The 25,282-nt window shown below is 41.3% G+C and overlaps 1 protein-coding gene across 10 annotated transcripts in view; it reads right to left on the minus strand.

Annotated features, from left to right (window-relative positions):
* Nucleotides 1–25,270, minus strand: part of RMND1 (required for meiotic nuclear division 1 homolog) — a 59,801-nt gene extending 34,531 nt beyond the window's left edge. For all 10 annotated transcript variants that reach the window (XR_002785614.2, XR_002785620.2, XM_064292255.1 and 7 more), the window contains exons 1-4: nt 24,933–25,270; nt 17,743–18,260; nt 5,318–5,426; nt 1,847–1,922 (exon numbers count right to left, since the gene is read on the minus strand). Coding sequence is in view for 8 of the 10 variants with exons in the window: in XM_064292255.1 (XP_064148325.1) it covers nt 1,847–1,922; nt 5,318–5,426; nt 17,743–18,246 (689 nt within the window). In the remaining 2 variants the exon portion in view is untranslated. The remainder of the gene's footprint in view (nt 1–1,846; nt 1,923–5,317; nt 5,427–17,742; nt 18,261–24,932) is intronic.
* Between the last annotated feature and the right edge of the window lie 12 nt (nt 25,271–25,282).

Below are 25,282 nucleotides of genomic sequence, written 5' to 3' on the forward strand. Positions count from 1 at the left end.
TTTGAGTACTGGGAATAAAAGACTTTCATCAAGTGTTGTGAGGATAATAGGAGATTATTTTAAGGGGCTTCTATCCTCAGTATCATTCCCAGTCAGCTACTCTGTAGAATTTGGTATTAACACCGTTGCTGCAGGAGAGTGTAGTGACCAGAACTACCTCTTACAGAGTTACCGTGCCTGTAACAGACAGGCTGGCAGTGCAGGAAGAAGGCGGGCAGGGAGACCAGTTAGCAGGTTGTACAACAGTCCAAGACAGGGCCTGAGGTTATGGATTTGAGAGGTACTTAAAGCCACAGCCATGGCATCAGTTCAGAAAATCACTTCCAGGTAGAACAAAGGTCTTGTGACTGTGTACCCCTCTGTCTAAAGCTGTGCTGAGCAACATGGTACCTAGAAACCTCATGTGGCTACTGAGCACTGAAATGCGCCTCGTTCAAACTGAGATACGCTGTCAGTGTAAAACGCACACCAGATTTCAAAGACTATAAAATATTACATCAATTATTTCTAGATTGATTACATGTTGAAATGATATTTTAGATATGCTGTATTTAAAAAAATATTAAAATTAATTTCAGGTAACCTGTGATATTAGTGCATTTAAAATTAATTTCATCTTTTTTTTTTAATGTGCCTACTGGAAAACCTACAAGTCCATATGAAGTTTGTACTCCTGGTTTGCATGTATGTTTCTGCTGGATAGTACAGGCCCACCAAACTAAAACCAAACCCACTGCTGTCGAGTCAATTCTGACAGAGGAGAACTGCCCCATAGGGTTTCCAAGAAGTGCTTGGTGGATTTGAACTGCCGACCTTTCTGGTTAGCAGCCGAACTCTTAACCACTATGCCACCAGGGTTTCTGCAGAAACCCAAATACCTCACTTGAGTCATCCGGGATGCTACTATTGTACTTGGAATAAATGCGGAAATCTTGATTACCTCTAAATTTAGGGTCAAAAGGAAGATGAGGCATTAACAGAAACAAAGACAGACCTTCCAGTTTTCATCAAATATTAAGGACTAAGACCATAAAAACTTTAAAAAAGTTTGAATTACTATGGACATTCCATGTTTCTGTTCCGTCACTTATTAGCCATGTGACTGGGTAATGGACTAAACCGTTTGACCCTCAGTTTCCTCGGTTGCAACTGGGAATAAAAGACTTTCATCAAGTGTTGTGAGGATAATAGGAGATTATTTTAAGGGGCTTCTATCCTCAGTATCATTCCCAGTCAGCTACTCTGTAGAATTTGGTATTAACACCGTTGCTGTCAATTCCCCTCGTAACAACCCTATAGGACAGAAGAGAACTGCCCCAAGGGTTTCCAAGGTGTAATCTTTATGGAAGCAGACTGCCACATCTTCCTCCTCCCCTACAAATAAAAAGTGAGTCAGTCAGGGTCCTAATATGAAGTCTCTGGACAGGGAAATAAAATACTGAAGAGTTACCAAAGGAGAAGAAAGAAAAGGAAAAAAATGTCAAGAAGGAAAAGACAGCAGGGGAGGTGGCAGGACTCTGTGAAGGGGCACTGAAGAGGAACAGGAAAAAAGGTGCTTTCCGTCAACGCAGCAGATGAAAGCCCAGGTTTACAAATGAAGACCGATTGGGAGAATGGTTATTTACTTGCTTTTTCTTTATTTTACAACAAATAAAGACGTAAAGGGGATTTACCAGAAAAAAAAAAAATTGACAAACTCTCCTAGATAAATAAGAATCACGTGACAGAAATTCAAATCAAATAATTTCTGAACACATTTACTGTTAAAAGAGATACACCTGTACCTTCAAAGCCCACCATTACCTGACGGTGAACACTTCTCCCAATGAGTTGTTCCTTGTCTTACCTGAAGAAGAATATTATTCCAGGATCACCTTCTTTTGCAGAATTTTCTACGCCCATCACCAAAATATTTGCTGCATCTATGATTTAAAATAAATGAAAGGAAAGCTATGCCATAAAGTGTAAGAATCACCTTTGAACGTGATGATCGAGGACCTGCAACCACTTCTCTGTACAGGATTAAGTGCTACATACAATGCCTATCTTTCTGCTAAGTTCTCAGAAACTATTTAAAACATGGAAATGAAAAGACCAGAAAATATTACCTTCACAAAACATTCATACAACCTGTAATATTATTAGTGCTATTTAAAACTGCTCGTTCACACCCATTTTGACTCAGTAATCACTAGTCCAGCTAGTAAATATTAAAATCTTAGTTTCAATACAACTAAGGTTCAAGAATTACACTTTCTATAAAATAGGTTTAAAATAAAATTTTAAGAAACACTAATACAGTGTCTTTTAAATACCATTTTATTAATAACATAATTTTAAGAAGCTTCTCGAACTACTCATTCTGCTGAATTTTCGGGTATATTGTTTAAAGTGTGGAACAATAGAAAATATTCAAAAATAAGGATACTGACCGTTTCAAAACATATCTGATTTCAGTTATTCATGAGAACTACCAAAACAGTCACTTCACTATTTAAATATTTCAACCACTTAAATATTAAATATTATTAAGTATATATAATTATACAAATATTCATCAATAAGTAGACAAAAAAAATAGCTGCCACCAAGTCGACTCCAGCTCACGGTGACCTTATGTACAACAGAATGAAATGCTGCCCAGTCTAGTGTCACCGTCATGAGCATTGTGTTCGCTTCAGTCCACTGCCAGAGCTCCCGTGACAATCCAACTCACCAAGGGTCTCCTTCACCCTCCTAGGCCCTCTACTTCCCCAAACATGATGTCTCCCTCCAGTGACTGATCCTTCCTGATGACATGTCCCAAAGCAAGCAAGTCCAACTAAGTTCTGTTGTGATCCGTGAGGTTTTCACTGGCTACTTTTCAGAAACAGATCTCCAAGGCCTTTCTTCCTAGTCTGTCTTAGTCGGGAAGCTCCACTGAACCCTGTCCACCATGGGTGACCCTGCTGGCACTTAAAATACCAGTGGCATAGCTCCCACCATCATAGCAACATGCAAGCCACCACAGTACAATAAAGTGACAGGTGGGTGGTGGTCATCAATAAGCAGCTACCTAATATAAATTAGTATAGTAATACCTACTGTAAGTATATAAATATTATTCTATAATGTAGAGGAGCCCTGGTTAAGCACTTAGTTGTTAACACAAAGGTCAGCGGTTTGAACCCACCAATGGCTCCACGGAAGAAAAGACCTGGCCATCTTCTTCCATGAAGATGACTGTTGTTGTTAGGTGCCATCCAGCTGACTCTGGCTCACAGTGACCTTATGTACAGCAAAAAGAAACACTGTCCAGTCCTGCACCATCATCACAATCATTGTTTGGCTTGAGCCTACTGTTGTAGCTACTGTGTCAATCCATCTCGCTGAGGGTCTTCTTGTTTTTTGCTGAACCTGTACTTTACCCAGGCTGATGTCCTTCTCAAGGGTTTGATCCCTCCTGATAACACGATAACAGCATTGTGGCTGTCCGTCTTCCAAGACAGCCTTTTGACAGTCCACGATACATTCAATATTCTTCGCCAACACCATAATTCAAAGGCATCAATTCTTCTTCAGTCTTCCTTATTCATTGTTCAGCTTTCACACGAACCATAAGGATTACAGACTAGGAAACCCTATGGGGCGGTTCCACTCTATCCTATAGGGTCACTATGAGTCAGAATCAACTCAATGGCACACAATTCTATAATGTAAATTATAAACAATATATTAGTGTATCAATATTAATAGTGAAAGGTTATATATAATTTTTAACTTAAAATTAGCATCCTCAAAGATCCCAAATACTTGACAGAGGCTGGGAGAGGGGGTGAAGGATTCAGATAGAGATCAAATCCTCAACTACCTGTTTTGGGTGAACTCTGACTTCCCCACGTACCATATCCTACACAGGACAAAGTTCACCTATATAGCCAAAAACCCAAAAAACCAAACCTGTTCCCATCAAGTAGATTCCGAGTCATAGTGACCCTATAGGAAAGAGGAGAATGGCCCCATAGGGTTTCCAAGGAGCGGCTGGTAGATTCAAATGGTCGAACTTTTGGTTACCAGTCTGAGTTCTTCAACCGTGCCACCAGGGCTCCATGTAGCCAAAAGCAACATAAAATGAACAGAAGACCCAGGGCAGTAAAAATGGCACACACAGCTCTCAGTTCTGCAGCACCTAAAGCCACATGGCTGAGAACCTTCAGTGTCAGACAAAGACCTCCCTCAGCAGTCTGTCATCTTAGAGACTCTGGACACAGCTCTGTTTTTCTAAGTCAACTATGTTTGTTTCTGCCGACAAATAACAGAAATGGTCTCTTCGGTCATTGTGGCTAAAAATATACAGTGACATTTCAGCTATACCTCATGGGGTCAGTGGGGTCTGTAACAGGTTTTCACCTTGCTATTTTTGCTACTTTGAAGTAAATTCATAAATTTGTGGGGTAGTGGGCAATCTAGCTATCTAGAGTTTCACTGTAAAATTTTCTTCCATCAAAATATTCTATATTATTTATTTTCTAATGTAAAGCAGGTTGTTTTCATGAGACTACTTCCTGATACTATCCTAAAATCCTCAATTAAGTTTTGGTTTTCTTCTTTTTTGTGCTTGTCTTCTATTTCAATTCATTTTGTTAGTTTTATAATAGGACTGTAATGGTGAATGCTTGTTTTATTAAAGGCTCTACAAATCAGTCTAAAAGAAATACAACCAGAATGCTCCTTAGAAGTGAGGATGGCGAGACTTCGTCTTGCTCACTTTGGATGTGTAACCAGGAAAGATCGATCACTAAAAAAGGACATCATGTTTGGTAAAGCAGAAACCCAGTGAAAATGAGGGAAACCCGCCATAAGATGGATTGACAAAACAGCCAAACAATGGTTCAAACATACCAACAACTGTGGATGGCAGAGGACTAGGCAACATTTTTTCTGTTATACACGGGATCGGCAGGAGTCAGAGTCAACTCAACAGCAGCCAATAACAACTGAACATCTCTACCAATTCCATGGTTCTTCTGAAATACCAAAACAACTTGTTAATGTGACAGAAAAGGAGTGACATGGCCTTTGATCATCCCAAGTAACAGTGATGCTATAAAAGCTTAACGAGCCGTCCTGATGTGAATCTGTGGGAACTAAGTTCTCTGTGAATACATTTTAATTCTTATCTTCACATGTCATCGTATAAAGAGATTGAACACCACGTTTATGATACAATTCTTCAAGTGAAAACTAAAATGCGAACCAGCGTAAATTTAAGACAGTGTCATAGGAACATTATTTTCTGGCACATCTTAACTTAGTTGGCCCCAGGTCCAAGACGTACCTCTAGGCAAACTTGTCACTTCGACATATCCACAGGCAGTCAAATCTTGGGAGAGGTTTCCAAGATGGTATTCGTCTGCTGTTGCGAATGCTGTGCACTGCATCAGGTCCTGTTCCAGTGAGATCGACACAATGTGGGTTACCAAGACTGAAGTGTCTGTGACATCTGCTGTCACTTTACAGGGCTCAATTTTGCAAAGCAACCACTTGAGAGAGTTTTCTTCAAACATCTACAAGGCTGACACAAAGGATACGATGAAGATGAACAGAAAGACAGACTGCAGCTCAGTATATGAAAGCACTTTACTGCTAGCCAAAAAAAATGGAATGGACTATCCTGAAAGCTGCTCTCGACTAGTAGTATTTCAAGCACAGATTGAACAAAAGATGTAGAGAGGATAAAGCCATCATATGCGTACCTGGATGAATCGATTTTTAAAGTCTGCCCAACCCTGTGTCCCCCCACGTCTGTCAGTTTGTCTTACGGTGGGGGCTTGCACGTTGCTGTGATGCTGGAAGCTATGCCACTGCTATTCAAATACAAGCCAGGTCACCCATGGCGGACAGGTTTCAGCTGAGCTTCTAGACTAAGACAGACTAGGAAGAAAGACCCCGCGACCTATTTCTGAAAAGAATTAGCCAATGAAAATCTTATGAGTAGCAGTGTCCGAATATGTTGCCAGAAGATGAGCCCCTCAGGTTGGAAGGCGCTCAAAACATGAATGGGGAAGAGCTGCCTCCTCAAAGTAGAGTTAACCTTAATGACGTGGATGGAGTCAAGCTTTCGGGGCCTTCTTTTGCTGATGTGGCGAGATCTAAAAAGAGAACAGCTGCAAACATCTGTTAATAATTAGATGTGGAATGTACGAAGTATGAATCTAAGAAAATTGGAAATTGTAAAAAATTAAATGCAACACATAAACATCAATATCCTAGGCACTCATGAACTGAAATGGACCGGTATCAGCCATTTTAAATTGGACAATCATATGGTCTACTAAGCCAGGAATGACAAATTGAAGAGGAATGGCATTGCATTCATCATCAAAAAGAACATTTCCAGATCTATCCTGAGGTACAACACTGGCTGTCAGTGAAAGTATAATACCCATATACCAACAAGGAAGCCCAGTTCATACGACTATTCTTCAAAGTTATGTACCAACCACTAAGGCCAAAGATGGAGAAACTAAGATTTTTACCAACCTCTGCAGTCTGAAATTGATCAAACGTGCAATCAGGAGGCACTGATAATTACTGATCACTGGAATGCGGAAGTTGGAGACAAAGAAGAAAGATCAGTAGTTGGAAAATATGGCCTTGGTGACAGAAACGATGCCGGAGATCACATGATAGAATTTTGCAAGACCAATGACTTCTTCATTGCAATTGCCTTTCACCAACATAAATGGCGACTATACATGTGGACCTCACCAAATGGAATACACAGGAGTTAAATCAACTACATCTGTGGAAAGAGACGATGGAAATGCTTAGTATCATCAGTCAGAAAAGGCCGGGGACCGACTGCAGAAGAAACCGTCAATTGCTCATATGCAAGTTCAAGCTAAAGCTGAAAAAAATTAGAACAAGTCTACGGGAGCCAAACTATGACCTTGAGCATATCCCACCTGAATTTAGAGACCATCTCAAGAAAAGAATTGATGCGCTGAACACTAATGAGCAAAGATGAGACAAGTTGTGCAATGACATCAAGGATATCATACATGAAGAAAGCAAGAGGTCATTAAAAAGACAAGAAAGAAAGAAAAGACCAAAACGAGGTCAGAAGAGACTCTGAAGCCTGCTGTTGAACATCGAGTAGCTAAAGGGTGAGGAAGAAATGATGAACTAAAAGAGGTTAACAGAAGATTTCAAAGGGCGGCTTGAGAAGGCAAAGTATTATAATGACATGTGCAAAGACCCGGAGGTAGAAAACCAAAAGGGACAAACACGCTCAGCATTTCTCAAGCTGAAAGAACTGAAGAAAAAATTCAAGGCTTGAGTTGCAATACTGAAGGAATCTACGGGAAAATACTAAACGGTGCAGGAAACATCAAAACATGGTGAAGGAATAGAGAGTCACTATACCAAAAAGAACTGGTCGACATTCAACTGTTCCAGGAGGCAGCATATGAGCAGGAACTGAAGGTACTGAAGAAAGAAGTCGAAGCTGTACTGAAAGCACTGGCAAAAAACAAGGCTCCAGGAATTGACGAAATACCAATTGAGATGTTTCAACAAACAAAACAGATACAGTACTAGAAGCGCTCACTCATCTATGCCAAGAAATTTGGAACACAGCTACCTGACTGGAAGAGATCCATGTTTACACCTACTCTCATAAAAGGTGATCCAAGCGAATGTGGAAATTATCAAACAATAATATTAATGTCACATGCAAACAAAATTTTGCTGAAGATCATTCAAAAGCAGCTGCAGCAGTATATTGACAGGGAACTGCCAGAAATTCAAGCCGGATTCAGAAGAGGATATAAAACCAGGACCATCATTGCTGATGTCAGATGGATTCTGACTGAAAGCAGAGAATACCAGAAAGATGTTTACCTGAGTTTTACTGACTATGCTAACGACATTCCAGTGTGTGGACTGTAATAAATTATGGATAACTGTGAGGAATGGGAATTCCGGAACACTTAATTGTGCTCCTGAGCAACTTCTATGCAGTCATTTGAACAAAATGAGGGAGTACTGCATGGTATAAAATCAGGAAAGGTGTGCTTCAGGGTTGTATCCTTTCACCATACCTATTCAATCTGTATGCTGAGCAAATAATCCGAGAAGCTAGACTATATGAAGAACAGGGCATCAGGACTGGAGGATGACTCATTAAAAACCTGCGTTATGCAGATGACAAAACCTTGCTTGCTGCAAGGTTGCAAAAATCCTCACAACTGGACCAATAAGCAACATCATGATAAATGGAGAAAAGACTGAAGTTACAAAGGATTTCATTTTACTTGGATCCAAAATCAACATCCATGGAAGCAGCAGCCAAGAAATCAAAAGACACATTGCATTGGGCAAATCTGCTACAAAGGACCTCCTTAAAGTATTGAAAAGCAAAGATGTCACCTTGAAGGCTAAGGTAAGCCTGACCCAAGCCATGGTGTTTTCAATCTCCTCAGGTATGCGAGAGCTGGATGATGAATAAGGAAGACCGAAGAAGAACTGACGCCTTTGAATTGTGGTGCTGGCGAAGAATACTGAATATACCGTGGACTGCCAAAAGAACGAACACATTTGTCTTGGAAGAAGTACAACCAGACTGCTTTTTAGAAGCAAGAATGGTGAGACTACAACTCATACTTCAGACATGTTGTCAGGAGTGATCAGCCCCTGGAAGAGGACATCATGCTTGGTAGAGGGTCAGCAAAAAACAGGAAGACCTCAACAAGATGGATTGACACAGTGGCTGCAAACAATGGGCTCAAGCACAGCAACAATTGTGAGGATGGCGCAGGATCAGGCAGTGTTTTGCTCTGTTGTACACAGGGTTGCCCTAAGTTGGAATCTACTCGACAGCACCTACCAACAACAACCCTGAGTTTCTATGAGGAAGAAAGTTTTTATTTAGGTTATTTTAATTATTTTTCCAATTTATTACTGTTGTACGTTTTAAAGCTTTGTTATATTAAAGGAATGTTTTAAAAGAAAAAAGTAAAATCCCTTTTTCACAGCAACATTATTAGTTGAGATGATTTTGTAAGTAAGTTATCACTAGCCTTACACAGAAAACCATGAGCCTATGAAAATTACAGTGTTTTGACTCTGGCTTATAGTCAACAAAAAAGCCTGTACACCTGAGAATGTGCAGGTTTGGAGTGCTTCGGCCCATTCACCGTGCATCCTGTCAGTATGCATTTGTATACATTCATGTTGTGTGTGTGTCTGTACTATATATGGCTAGCACATGACACAGTGGTTTTTTTTTTTTTTTCAAACAACCCATTAGTGAGTCCTGATACCAATTTGGTTGGCCAAAACTAGTTTTTTTTTTTTTTAAAGAAATAGAAAACATTAGACTGCATTACTCATAAACCAAAAACAAAACAAAACCCGTTGCTGTCAAGTTGATTCCGACTCAGCGATTATTCATAGTAAATGTAAATATTATTTTATGAAAGCTGTAAGTCACTCATGTTTGTACACGTATGTATACTGGCTCACAACGTAAAATGTATGTTTTACTGCGGGCTGTGGTGAAAAAAATTTGAAAGTTATTGGCGTAGCAGTTAACAGTTCAGGCACATAATCTGATTAAACATTTTTTACAAATTAAGTATAATAATAATGTAATAAATTAGGGTTGTAGAGTTTAAACACGGTGAGAAATATAAACAGCTCAGGACTGTTGACTGTGTAAGTGTGAAACATGTTATAGTTACTATTACTGCATAGTCACAAATGTTTAAACCATAAAAGTTGATGGGTGGTCAAAAAGTTTATTAAAAGTCATTTTCATCTGAATTTTCACAAGTTCATATTTTTGTTTTGTTATGTCTACTGGTCATACTATCAGTGATTCTAAAGTCTTTTAATATTTATGGTACTGAGGCCAACAACTGGTCAAAAGAAGTTTCAGTCACTAAAATTAAAATGTATTCCTAGAACTAACCATCCCAGCTCCCAAAGTCTTTCCCTTGCTGTTGCACTCCTAGTCTGAAATGCTACAGAAGCTGTACACTTATCTCTGACTTTCTCCCACTTCTAAGACAGGGCTAGTGCCATAGAGCCATTTTTCTGAGCCTCAAGACAGCCCGTCACCCAGCCCATTTCCCAGAGTTCTTTCTTTTCCTCCTCAGAACCTCTGTAAACAAATACCCATCAGCTAGGTGGCATTGGCTGAAACAGGTCTTGCCCTCCATCCTGGCATTCCAGATAACCTTTAGCTCATTAACTGTTTCATGCATGGTAAATTCTCCACCCCTGGGTGGAAAGCTGACGTTAACAAACAAAAATGACAAAGTCCCTCCTGCGCAGGGAATCAAACCAGGGCCTTAGAAGATGCTTACTCATTCTAAAACGCCCCGTGCCTGAACTGATCCTGCCTCTGTAAACCAGCCTCAACAAGCTGCCTGCAAGGCAGCCTTGGATGGCACACAGCCTCGACTGTCTCCTTGCCTGGCCAACCAATAAGGTTGCGTTTCATTCTCCCCAACTCTGTCTCTGTCTTTTTGGCCCTGGCAGAGCTGTGTTGAGCAGAACCCAGAGATCCTGGCAATACTTCTATTTCCTAATTCCTGGCCCTTTCTCAAGAAGTGGCCTAACGGTACTTTGCCTTTTCTTGATCTGTTATGCTGTTTTGATCAGGGGCTTCAAACTGGTCCGAAACGGTTCCATCATGATCCAATCTCCCACATCAGGAAACTTTTCAGGAGCCTGATTCGGAAGACTGGATTATTGGCAGGGCTGTGGGGAAAGCAACATACATTCCAAGTGGTGCAGCTGGCTACCATCTTTGAGCGGGGCACTGCTGCCTGTTTTCTACTCGAGTCAAAAGCCTAAGCAAGAGATCTGGTTGCTAGATAACGCGTATGCTGCCCGTGTTTCCTTCAGCCATGACTGAACCACTTCAAACCAGTTCGAAGCCCTGCCTTGTTTCCGACGGCCATGACTGAACCATTTAGAACCGGTTCTAAGCCCTGGTTTTGATGTATGGTTTACAAAGTAGCACAGGAATAAACAGTGGACATAAGATAACACACACAGACTAAAATATTTAAAATTAATAAAATGACCATTAATAAGCAAATGATTTTAATTCAGTTATGGAAAAAAACTAGGATAAACGGCAGACAAGCTGACACTGGTGGGGAACAGGAGAATAAAATGGACACAGTGCCCTCCATTTGCAGATATCTGATAAATACCCAAAATTACAGGTGCAAGAATACCCGGAGATACAGAGAAACAGGATCTGTAAAGCAGAAGAACAGGTGGCTACTGGAGGACAGGAATCAGTAACGTGCGTAAGGTTGAGAACTGCAAGCATTACCTGTTATTTTAAGGCGCTATTAAAAAAAAAAAAATTTTTTTTTTTTTTTTTATGGCCCAGGCACTCCTTGGAAACTCTACAGGGCAGTTCTACTCTGTCCCATAGGGTTGCTATGAGTCGGAATCGACTTGACGGCAGTGGATTTGTTTTTTTTTTGGTTTATGGAGTTAAAAGGAGCTGACGTGAGTATAGAGATTAAGCTGGCTGAAAGAAAGGAATCTCTAAGAGGCACCAGGGAAGGCCACAGGAAACAGGCTCTACTCCCAGAGACTTGACACATTTGCTGAAGCTTGCTAGATAAAATCACACTGTATCAGGATGAATGTCAAAATTACTTCTGTGCCCACTACAGCTGTTTTGCTTAGTGTGGGCTGGAGCAAGGAGAGCAGGAGGCATAAGGAGGAGATAGGAGTTGAGGAGAAGGTCAAAAGCTGGTCCAGTAAGAAGACAGGAGATGAGGAACAGGTTAAAAGCTGGTCCCTTGAGAAGAAAGGAAATGAGGAGAGGGTCAAAAGCTGGTCCAGTGAGAAGAAAGGAGATGACAAGAAAGTTCAAAGCTGGTCCAGTGAGAAGATGAGGAACAGGTAAAAAGCTGGTCCAGGGAGAAGACAAGATGAGGAGAAGGTCAAAAGTTGGTCCAGGGAGAAGAGAGGAGATGAGGAGAAGGTCAAAAGCTGGTTCAATGAGAAGAAAGGGGATGAGGAGGTCAAAAGCTGGTCCAGTGGACCTGAAAACGGGAGAGGCTGTCTGCCTCTACAATCAAGGTTGGAAACTGGCAGCCCATAGCCAAGAGCTGACTTACACAGTGGCTTTAAAATATGAGTTAATTGTCAATAATAAATTGAGAGATTTCACTCCAAATCTAGATCTCCACCATCTTTTGATAGGCTGGAAATAGCTATAACCAATTGGTGCTGAGCAGGGGGCCCCTATTCTTTAGCCCACGTAGTTCCCACCATGCCCTTCTGTCCCACATCTGTTTGCTTCTATTACTTATGATACCAGCCAGGTCTATGTAGGTATTTCTATAATCAGTCTGACCATTTTCCATTTTGAAAACTGTGGTAAATATATAACAAAACATTTGCCATTTCTCCACACGTACAATTCAGTGACATTAATTATGTTTATCAGCACCTAAGGTATTCGAGTCTGTGTCTCTGCTCTAAAAATTTAAACTATTTTGAATTCTCAAGAATGGGAGAAGGCAAGGCATTCAATAACCATTTCTGTAAGAAAATGTTTTGTGAGTTCCAAATAGGTTTTTTTTACCAGCCATTCCAAGGATCTTCTTTGTAAACTTTCCGAAGGTTGTCCCCTTTCCTTTCCTCAGGGTCTCCTCTTTAGTTTGGCTCCAAGTTCTATCTATTGCCACAGAGTTTGTATGGTTTGCCAAATGACTTTCCCTGTCCTCTTAAAGCATCTTGGATCTGTGTCTCTAAGTTATGGCTGCTTCTATCAACAAAAGATTCCCAAAGGTTTTTTTTTAAGACATATCTTTTGGTTTTAATTCCTTTTAAATTTCACATTTTTATTTAAGCCATTTGGTAAAGGGAAGAGGACCACGGATTGTTTTGTCTCTGAATTTTTTTTTTCCTATTTTAATTAAAGACGGTGATGCTTTGTGAGAAGCTCTTGTTTTCATGCAGTTTTTTTTTTTTTCTGGATTTTTTACAGTGAATCTTGATTTCTTAAGCATTAATTACTAAGTGAAGGCAAGCTGCAGGTTTTAGAATCGGGATCAACAAATTGTTCTTAAATAGATGAGCCAAACCTAAAATAATTATTGGATTTCGGGCCTAAATTTAGGCCTGTCTATTTTAAAATGTTAAAAACAAGTGAACAAAACCACTGTTTCAGTATGTGTTTTGTTTTTCTGGCCACAGAAAAAAGTTCCAGCAGATGGGGCCAGAAATCTGTGGAAAGGGAAAAAGAGCGAAATATTTTACTCTGAATGCTTCTTGTTTTAGTAGCATCACACATTCTGACAGAACGCGTCTCTTAAAAAAAAAAAAAAAGGTTTTGTTTTACTCAGTCTGTGATGGAACAAGTGCTGCATGTGACAGCGGTCTTGCCTCTTATTACTAAGAAAAAAACTGCCATTTTTTCCTGCTATGTACTGATTGTACATGAAAGTTACAAATTTATTATAACTAATGATACTGTAAAACTTAAACTAAATTTTTACTCATATAGCACATTAATTTTCAAGGTTTTTGAACTAGAACCCACGGTGAGGAATCATTTTATATACACAGTACATATGTACACATATGCACACACACCAATGCCCGAAACAAAAGCTTCACAAAACAGTATATACCTTAATCATGAGCAAGGCACTGATAATTTCTAATCCATTTCCCTTTTAAAAAAAAAAACCTATTAACACCCTACTAGTTTATTTTATGACACACCATGGCCTCATGACCTGTCATCTGAAAAGCCGCTTCTACCCCTCCCCAGCTTATGGTGTCTCCACGCTGCTCTGACCGGCGGTTCTCACCCACTGGCATCTTCTGCTGATAATACATTACAAGAAGCATCGTCACTGGTCTTATAAATTATAAGCCAGTGCAGTGTGGGCTGAATAGCTCAGTAGGTTACCATTTCTGCTAATGAGACCAGACCATAGACTTCATTCCAATCTAAAGGGTGATTTAAACTTCCTTCAGCCAATTCCAAATGCACCCTGTGTGAAAGAGGTAAAAGGATGGGGTGAGGGCAAGTGTGGGGACAATATAAATTACATAGGCTTTCTGATACAAAGTAAAGTCCTTTCATTGTCTCAGTCAAGACTGGCATAAAGGGTTACACCGTCACAAAGGGATTCACCATGGCATCCATACGGAAAAGGAGTGGCCCTCAATTTGGGGCAGATAAAAGCCAATTTTCAGCCCTGGATATATTCACTGGTCACATCTCAAGACTCTCTCTTTCTATGAAAAGCTGTTATTGTTTTTAGGTGCCATCAAGATAATTCCAACTCACAGCAACCCTATGTACAAAAGAATGAAATACTGCCTGGTCCTGTGCCATCCTCACAATCGTTGTTATGCTTGAGCCCACTGATGCAGCCACTGTGTCAATCCATCTCGTTGAGGGTCTTCCTCTTTTTCGCTGACCCTCTATACTATGAAAAGATCAAAAAATAATGTTCCCAAATTATATTACCTTAGATCACTTTAGAAGTGCTTCAAAACATTTAATTTTTCTGTGTTCCTGTTTTCTGTGGACATTCAACTGAAGTCAGTTGCCTATTATGATATATAACGCCTCCTATATAAAGACCCACGAAATAAATGACTCCTTAGAAAACCTGGTGGCACAGTGGTTAAGCGTTACGGCTGCTAACAAAAGGCCAGCAGTTTAAATCCACCAGGTGCTCCTTGGAAACCCTATGGGGCAGTTCTACTCTGTCCTATAGGGTCGCTATGAGTCGGAATCGACTCGACAGTAAGGAGTTTGGTTTTTTTTGTTTGGTTTTAGATTCAGTGATGGAAAGTTATTTCTCTTCAGATATTTTTATTTCTTTTTTCCTATCAGAAAACAAGAAATGTACAATCCAGGAGAATTCCCACCTTTCTTTAATTATTGGGCTTCTCAGAACTAAATGCTCAACTAGATTAATTATTCACACCAAGTACTTGATTACATTTATTTCTCTGTTCCTGTCAACTCTTTGCTTGACCTTAAATGTGAATGTTTTTATTGTTTCATTTAGTACTATACTGAATTTTGAAAATCTACTTCAAATCCTTTCCTGAAAGGAAGCAGAAAAGAAAGTCTAAAGAAAAAACATCTAAAAACCTCACTGCTGTCGAGGTGATTCTGACTCATAGCGACCCTACTGGGCAGAGCACAACTGCCTCATACGGTTTCCGAGGCTGTAAATCTTTATGAAAGCAGACTGCCACATCTTTCTCCCGTAGTGGGTTTGAACCACCAACCTTTTGGTTAGCAGCCCAGTGCTTAACCACTTAACCACTGTACCACAAACCTGTTTTAAAAAAACCCGTTGCCTTGGAGTTGAGTCCAATTCATACTGACCCTGTAAGGACAGAGCAGAACTGCCCCATGGGGTTTCCATGGCTGTAAATCTTTAAGGAAGCAGGCTGCCACATCCTTCTCCTGTGGTGCAGCTGGTGGGTTCGAACACTGACCTTTCAGTTAGCGTCCAAATGCTTAACCACTGTGCCACCAGGGCTCCTTAAAGGTAAAAGAAGATAGATAAATGGAATTCAGGAAAATTGTTTCCAAGTCTAAAGACAGACCAAAGAAATAATGTCTCTTTGATAGTTTATGGCCACTAACTATAAAAAAAATTGGCCATTCAGTCTCTTTGTAAGGCACCTGATATGCACTTGCTGCTAGATATAGCAAGAGAAAAACTGAGCTGGTCTTTCTCTGTGGATCTGCTATGAGTTCAGCTGTATTATACTTAGTTTCATCTCAGTCACTTAAACACCGATTTTCCCAGGCTAAACGATATAACTTAAAAATCAGGAGGTAGGTGGGGGGACACTGAGCTTCTGTTAAGAGGGATGGAAAAATCTGGAAGCGTTAATGCGAACGGCTGAACAACATGATGAGCCTAACTAGCTATGTATGTGAAGAATATTGAAAAGGCAAATGATTTGCTACATACACACACACACACACATACACACATATTTGGCTTTTTTTTTTTAATACAATAAATCAGGAGCGAGGAAAAAAAGTGTGAGGGTGGCAGATCCTGAGCACATCCATCCTTTCTGTTCTGGGCTCAAGGACACCATATAAAAACTTAAAACTAGAAATCAAGATAAAGTCATTCCTAACTTCATAATCTGAGGCATAATGAAGGTATGCATACCTTTTCGAAGGAAGTCAAATGCACAGTAAAAACAAAAAAAGCAGCCAAATTAAATATATTCAGAGTCTACTTTTCAAATCAAGATACTAAAAGCAGATACTCTAACCTGTTTTCTGACAGACTCAGAAGGTCGAATCATATTCCCTATTCCTACTTTTTAATGTTCCTAACTTTCGACACTGATGATCCCTTAGCCTCTTTTCTATCCTTTCATACCGTTTAGCCTTCCGATTTAATAAAAATTTATGAAGTACAAGGCACAGTTCTAGGTACTGTGCAAGATAAAAAGGTTGAGAAGGCTTAATCCTGGCCCTTAAACTGTTTATCATTTAGAGAGGAAATGCAAACTCTTGCCAAGAAATTTCCACAGCTTCTAAACAGTGAATAAAAATGCCCTCTTCAATCTTCAAAGGGCTGTTGATGCTGTTAGCTACCACTGAGTCAGCCCCTGACTCATGGCGACCTCATGAAGGAAACATTGCCCAGTCCTGTGCCATCCCCAGGAGCAGTTGTGGATCATTGTGATTCTCCGGCTGATTTTTGGAAGTAGGTTGCCAGGCCTTTCTTCCTAGTCTGTCTTAGTCCAGAAACTGTGCTGAAACCTGTTCAGCATCATAGCAATACATAACCCTCCAACGACAGATAGGTGATGGCTGCGCATGAGGTGTACCGGCCAGGGTCTCCTGCACAGAAGGTGAGAATTCTTCCACTGAACCACCAGTGCCCTCCCTTCAAAGAATAAAAAGGCAAAAACCCTCTGGCTGCTTTTATATTGTACTTTGTCATGTCATTTCACCACCCGTCCCAGGCCCAGTTACGATACGCTAATGAATTCATACTGTCTGCATAGTTATTTAAAAAAAAAAAAGAAGGCTTTTTTTTTTTTAATTTGATGAAGAATCTCTACATTTTTTTTTTTTTAAATGGTGTTTTGTACAGTACCATTCCTAGACTGGACTTCACACTCGTCCTCTTTTATGAGTCTCCATAGGCGAATATCTAATGAAAGGCTCCATAAACTATACATTTTATTGCCTATATTACGTTTTCATCTGTACCACTAATTCCTAAAAATTAATGTTTTGGTTCCCTTTGGATATAATGGGTTTTACTATCAGGCTTCAAATAGCTTGTCGAAAAAAATTATGAGCGGGCTGCCAGTTCTCTCACGTTAGCAGGAAGGCTATGGTGCGGTGTACTGCCGTTCAGAGAGTGCGCGATTATTACTACGCCCAGTTACCACAGGCGCATCGCGATTATTACTACGCACAGTTACCACAGGCGCATCGCGATTATTACTACGGACAGTTACCACAGGCGCATCGCGATTATTACTACGCACAGTTACCACAGGCGCATCGCGATTATTACTACAGACAGTTACCACAGGCGCATCGCGATTATTACTACGCACAGTTACCACAGGCGCATCGCGATTATTACTACGCACAGTTACCACAGGCGCATCGCGATTATTACTACGGACAGTTACCACAGGCGCATCGCGATTATTACTACGCACAGTTACCACAAGCGCATCTGCATTTACCTCATTCACAGACAGCACCGGAACGTTGGTCCTCGATGGTTGCTTGGTCCTGGATGCCTTCAGTGGTCTCTTGACTTGCGGAAAGTCTTGCTTTGGAACAAGTGTTTCAGCTGATGTAGATGAGTAATGCTTCTTTAATATTTTTATAAACCACTTAGAACCCAATAGGTTTGGTTTGTGAGTCGCTTTCCTGTGAAGACCAAAGGACTCCGTGGTGGGAAAGTGTGCTTTCTCATCTTGGCAACGCACAGCAGTTTTTGGAGAAAAGATACTTGTATCTGACACTTTCTGGTTCATTTCCAAGATCTGAGGCTTATTCAAACCAAGCGCTGCTGTATCAGGAAAGGCCAAATCCAGGTTCTGAGTGATGGCCAGAGTGCTGCATGCTCTGTTTTCAAATTTCTTCAGTGGTTTTAATGTTAGATAAACAAGTCTTCGGTACTGACATGCTTTTGACAAAATACAGTGAGATCTGGCCAGGGCTCTCAGAAGTCTGGCTGGCATCACCACATCACAAGCTAAAAGGAAAGGAATGCAAAGTTCAAGTTTGTTTTTTTTTTTCCCCCTAAAGTTTTGAAATATAATCTTTCCCTAGGTAACAGGCTCATTTCTGTAAAAAATTATTTGTAGAACACATACATCTTAACCTCCATCTAGTAAAAGAACGAGGTTAAAAAATACAAGTGTTTGTTCCGCTTTTCCTTTAGTCAATTTTTGATCTTCTTTCTGGAAGATTACAAGAGTAAAAAGCTATTGAGATAACAAACAAACAAAGCAGCTGTGGTAGAGGTGATTCCAACTCAAGGCGAATCTGTTACAGAGTAGAACTGCTCCATAGGGGTTACGATAAGGGCCTTAAAAAGTAATAACAGAGTGAAGGGTGGGGGAGGTTTCTTCATTTGTTTCATTAGCTTATCAACTATTTTAAAAAATCCTTATTTGCAAATTCCTTTATTCAATAGTTATTCAGCTCCTACAGGGAGACAGGCAGTGAACTGGGGCCAGGGATGCATCCCTGAGAGAACAGGCCCCGTCTTCATGGTGCTGATGGTCTGATGGAGGAGACAGGCATCTCCAACTGGTCACTGTAATTCAGTGACTTCGGCCCTATTACAAAACTATAGTACAAGGTGCTGAAGAAACACACAAGGACTCGCCTGATTCTACAGGAAAAGTTAAGAAGGGCTTTGCCAGAAAGACTGAAGCTGCTTCTTGAAAAAGAAGCTGATTTTCAGGTTATATAGTATCATGGATTGAATTGCGTCCCCCAAAACGTGTGTCAACTTGGTTAGGCCATGATTCCCAGTATTGTGTGGTTGTCCTCCATTCTGTGACTTTCCTAGGCATTATAAATCATAATCTCTACCTGTGGTTAAAGAGGACTAGCGTGGGATGTAACACCCTTGCTCCGGTCACATCCCTGATTCAACGTAAAAGGAGTTTTCCTCGGGTGTGGCCTGCACTACCTTTTATCTTACAAGAAATAAAAGGAGAGGGAAGCAAGCAGAGAGTTGGGGACCTCATACCACCAAGAAAGCAGTGCCAGAATCAGAGCGTATCCTTTGGACCCAGGGTTCCTATGAGGAGAAGCTCCTAGTCCAGGGGAAGATTGATGACAAGAACCTTTCTCCAGGGCTGACAGAGAAAGCCTTCCCTTGGAGCTGATGTCTTGAATTTGGACTTCTAGCCTATTGAAGAGTGAGAAAATAAATTTCTCTTGTGGTATTTGTTATGGCAGCACTAGGTGACTAAGACACACACACACAAACACACACACTCTAGAGAAAGGAAACAGACTGGATATGTAAATCATTGCCCTCTTATTTGCAGTATATCTGCTCTTTAAAAGTAAGCTCATAGTAGACAATTGTTGTTATGTGCTGTCCAGTTGATTCCAATTCATAGCAATCCTACAGTTCAGAGTAGAATAGCCCCACAGGGATTCCCAGGCTGCTATCTTTACAGGAGCAGATCACTTGGTCGTTCTCTCATGGAGCCACCAAACCAAAACCAAACCCAGTGCCATCGAGTCGATTCCGACTCATAGCGACCCTACAGGACACAGCAGAGCTGCCCCACAGAGTTTCCAAGGAGCGCCTGGCGGATTCGAACTGCTGACCCTTTGGCTAGCAGCTGTAGCACTTAACCACTATGCCACCAGGGTTTCCACAGGTGGGTTCCAATTGCTGGCGTTTCAGTTAGCAACCAAGTGCTTAACCACTGTGCCAGCAGGGCTCCTTAAAAGACAATTTTTTATTTTTAAATAACATCTTAGGTGCTGGAGATACAAATAAAAGCCAATGATCTCAGAGTTCACAGTCTAGTGGGAGAAACAGAATAAGGGGATAAATAATTAAGCAGAGATACTCAAAGATTGCTCTGGGGACAACAGAATGGGGCATGTGGGGTGAGGTGAGGGTGGGGCATGTTCATAGGGGTGACATTTGCACTGGGTCTTGAAAAGACAGAGGCATCAGCAAACCAAACACCCAGCTACACAGTATTATTGATCTGACAAACCGAGTGCAACTCCAGGAGAAGGAGAGGATTGAAAAGGAGCTAGACCACAGGACTGAAGAGTGATGCGGAAGTTTCTATAAGTAGGGGGAAGCCAGAAACTTTTAAACGTGAAGCTCACATGATCAGGTTGTACGTGCGCGAAGCATACTTCGGTAACAACACGGAGTACAGACCGAGAAAGACTAAAATATTAGATTGAGTACTTTCTGCACACGAAGGGCTTTATCTCAACGACCCCATGGGGCATTTTACAGACGAGACTTAGAGAGGCTAATGAAAGTGCTCACAGTTGCAAGTCACAGAGATGCAGTCTGAAGCCAGGCTTTTGCAATTCCAAAGATAACAGTCTTAACCATTCTACTACACTACCTCCCTTAAGAGGATAAGGATGAGGATGAGTCTAAGCGACATTTAAGAGGCAGAAATCTGATGCTGCTTTCTATTTGCTTCTTCAAAAGTTGTTTTTCTGTATTTAGTTCTAATCCAACTAGCTACTCGAGTCACCTTTAATTAGTCCTTGGCAGCTGAACCAATGGGTTTTGAAGAATCTAATTATAAAAAATTTTAGGAATTTGTATAAACAGACCCGAATTCCACATTCTCTTCTTCGGGATTCTTTACCTTCAAACTCCAAATGCTGCCTTAATATGGAGGCTATGTGAAGCACTATTACTAAGAATGTAAAAATGACAGAAAAGGCAAGAAGCGAGTTCTTTCTGTACCTTGCTAAGAAGGCTGAAGTGTAGCATTTAAGGTGTCCAACACCCCCAAAATACTTAGGCTTTGTTAAAAATCAGAACACATCTCGGGAAAGTGAAATTTTAATTGACCAAACTAAACTTTAAAGATTAAAAAAAAGTATAATAGCTCCCTAATTACCGTAACAGCTTTATGTAACATTTTTGGCATTGAGCTCAAATACTCTTTGCATTATCCTTGTCGTAATTCTTGATGGTTTCTATATCCATATACCACCGGTAGGGATCACTCTGTTCCCTGACCTCCTCTCCCCGAGTAAGCTTGTCTTCTGTCCACCTCAGCCACTCCCACAGCCACATGCTCTGAGCTAAATAATATGGTAGCCACTGGCCACATGTGCTACTGAGTACTTGAAATGTGGCTAGCACAAACTGAGATTCAGTAAAAGGGAAATGCAAAATACCTCAATCCTTATAAAGATTACTTCTTTGCAATAATATTTGGGGATATATTGGGTTAAATAAAATACATCATTAAAATTAATTTCACCTGTTTTTACTTTTATTTCTGTGGCTTCTAGAAAACTTAAAATAACGTATATGGCTTGCATTCTATTTCTATCAGACACATTGCTTTAGACCTTATTACTAATAGCTGCGGCCCTTCATAATCTCAATATCAAGCATTCTACTCTCAAGCATGGAGCCCTGGTGGCACAGTGGTTAAAAGCTTGGCTGCTAACCAAAAGATCGGCAGTTCGAATCCACCAGCTGCTCCTGGGAAACCCTATGGGGGCAGTTTTATTCTGTCCTACTCATAGGGTCGCTATGAGTTGGAATTGAATCAACGGCAGTGGGTTTGGGTTTTTGGGTTTTTACTCTCCAAACACTAGTAGAAGTACTGCCCAATGCCAATTCTTCAACCCCAACAGCACCTACAATTCAACGATCCAGGCACCTTTTCACTGTCCTTCATCCCACATGTGACTTCACTTCCTCCACATCCGGTTTACATTCCATGGTCTACTATTACCTCTCTGTCTCATACAACTCGAATCCTCTGCACCCCTCTCTTTCACGTATCCACTTGGTGTAACCTCAGCCCTAATTAAATATAACTTACTCTGTACCCGCACTCCTGCAGCTGGTCTCATTTAAAAATCACGATGACTAACTTCTGGTGGGCCTTTCACGTAGCTCAACAATCTCACTACATTTCCCTACTACACTCTACTCTGCTCAGCTGTGAGGGCCTCCTTCTCTTTCCTCCTTCTCAATACTGACCTTGCTTCCCTTTCATTAACAAAGTAGAAAAAGAACTTTCACAAGCTCGCACCATCATCTATCTGCCTACCTACTGCTTCTATGCCCATATCCTTTGCCCTCCCTTCTGCTACTACAGATGTGTTGTCCATGATCCTATCTAGAGCCAAGTCCTCCATTTGTACACTGAATCTCATCTCTACCCTCCATGCCATTTATTTCCCCCTCTTTACTGGAACATTCCTACTATTACGTAAATATGCTACACTTTCTCCCATCTTAAAACAAGTCTCTCCTGATCCCATCTTCCCCTTTGATATATCACACCTTTTCTCTGTACTCCTTTCCAATAAAATTTCCCTAAAAGGAGTTCTATTCACTATCTCCACATCCTCTTCTCCCAAGGCCTGTCTTTTGATTTCCTATAATAGTGTTGCTTTTAGTTGTCATCAAGTTGATTCCAACTCATAGCAACCTCATGTATGCAGAGTAGAACTGCTCCATTGGGCTTTCAAGGCTGTGACCTTTTGGAACCAGCTTGCCAGGCTTGTCTTCAGAGGTGCCTCTGCGTGGGTTTGAACTGCCACCCTTTAGGCTAGCAGTAGAATGCTTAACTGTTTGTGAAACCTTACTGCTTGTGAAAGTCTGTCGGCTCTCCAATTCCTCTTCAATCTCTTCCAAACTCACTCTGATCAGGACTTCATCCCTATCCCTTCACCAAAACTGACTTGTCAACGTTACCAATGGCCTCCATACTTTTAAATCCAATGGTCATCCCTCAGTCTTCATCTTACTTGATTTATCAGCAACAAGTGATACAGTTGATCACTCCACTCTCCTTGGAACACCTTCTTCCCTTGGCTTCTGCGATACCACACTGGAGTAGCCTTCCTTCCACCTCACTGGTTGCACCTTCTGTTTCCTTTGCTGGTTTCCCACCCCCTTAAGAACAGAGGCACCAAAGCTCACTCTTTGAGCCTCTTTTCCTCTCTAGCTCAGACCCTTGGTAATCTCACCGTTTTTTGTACCATCTATACGTGATGAGGAAACCCTGGTGGCGGAGCGATTAAGAGCTACAGCTGCTAACCAAAAGGTCAGCAGTTCAAATCCACCAGGTGCTCCATGGAAACTCTATGGGGCAGTTCTACTCCGTCCTATAGGGTCGCTATGAGTTGGAATCAACTCCACAGCAGTGGGTTTGGATTTTGGTTTTATACATGATGAATACCAAATAATCTCTAATCCACTCTAACAAGGATCAAAAATGTAACATGCTCACAGCTGAGCTTCTAAAATCTTTCCACAACGCCTAGTCTTCCCACGGTTTTACCCATCCACGAAATGGCAATTACATACTTGTATTTGCTAAAGCCAAAAACCTAGAGTCAGCACTGACATCTTTTCATTCCCCATATCCAATCTGTCAGTAAATCCCATAGGCTTTACTCTGACCAGTTCTCACCACCAATACTGCCACCTCACTCGGCCAAGTCACCATCTTCCCCACAGATTATAATAATAGCCTCCTAACTGGTCTCCCTGCTTCTGTTCTTGGCCTCCTACAGATTCTTCTCAACACAATATCCAAAGTGATCCCTTGAAAACTTAAGTCAGATCACATGTTTTCTCTGCTCAAAACTTGACAATGGCCTCATTTCAATTACACTAAAAGTCAAAGTCCTTAAAATGGCTGACACAGCTCTACACTATCTGGCCCTTATCACCAATCTGACATCTTCCAAAGCTCCCTCTCTCTTGCTCATTATGCTCCAGCGTCCAGATCTTGGGACTTACTGTTCCGGTGCTCTTCTCCCAGGTATCTGTATGGCTCGTTCCCTCAAAGACCTGGTCTTTGCTCAAACGTTTCCTACTCAGTGAAGCTTTCTCCAAACACTTCATTTAAAATGCACAACCTGAATCCACTCCTCCTCCACTTTATATTTCTCCAGTGTATTTAGCGTCACGTTTATGTCTTGTATTTTTATTGACCCATACAACAAATACAAACTGAGTATCAACTATGTGCCAGGCATTGTCCTAGTGGCTGATAATGCAGCTGAAAACAAAATAGACCAACGTTTTTATCTTTTGAACCTTATAATTACAGTGGGGATGACAAACAATAAACATGGTAAATCAGTAAAACATGTATTAGATACTGACAAATGCTAAGGGAAAAAAAACAGAAAAAAGCTTTTCGTCTATGCTCCTCTCTAGAATACATGCTCCTTGAGGATAGGTTTTTTTGTCTATTTTGTTTATGCTGTACTTCTGTGATTACAGTACTGCCTAGCATACAGTAGGCACTCAAACGATATTTTTTGTATGAAATACAAAGCAGCTGCTTAGATCTTGGGCATATTTCAACTTTTAAAGAATGATACTAATTAAGAAAATGTTATCAGCTAGGCTATGATTCTATGGGTAAGTAGCACTAATTTCTGGAGCATGCCTTCAAGTTTCTTAAGCTTAAAATTATTTTATGTTTGCATTTACCTGTATTCACTGGCTTAAAAAGGGGTTCACTAAGTCTTATTGATTGAATGCTTTTTACTCCTAGCCAAGCCGATCAAAGATCACTGTCAGAGGCAGGTAGGGGGCCACATTGGTGCAGGTGAACCTGTGACGCAAGTGGCTTAGCGAGGCCGGGAGCAAAGGAGACCTCTGCCCGGGACCACACAGGCTGCTAGGGAAAGGCAGTGCACTAACCTCTCCGCCGGCCGAAAAGAGGGACGCGCCAAGGGCGCAAGATTCCGCAGCCAGACTACAGATGAAGACAGAATCACAGCAGCGAGCTCTCCCTTCCCTCAGCCAACCCCACTCCGGGAAAGGTGTTCCGCCCTGCGCCCTACTGCGCAGGCGCACAGGACTCCGGCCCCGGCGGCGCTCGAGCCGCCCCGTCCACGTGACCTCCAGACCACGTGACCAACCGCCGCTCCTTTTCCGCTCCCCAATCCCTGGGCCGCCGGGGCCAGCGGGCTTCCGCCTTCAGCCGGCTTCCTCATCCGCTTCGCAATGCGCCTTCCGTTGTCCCCGCCTACTTCTCCGCAACGGAACAT

This window comes from Loxodonta africana, chromosome 1 (genome assembly GCF_030014295.1).
Source record: "Loxodonta africana isolate mLoxAfr1 chromosome 1, mLoxAfr1.hap2, whole genome shotgun sequence".
NCBI classification, from domain to species: domain Eukaryota; kingdom Metazoa; phylum Chordata; class Mammalia; order Proboscidea; family Elephantidae; genus Loxodonta; species Loxodonta africana.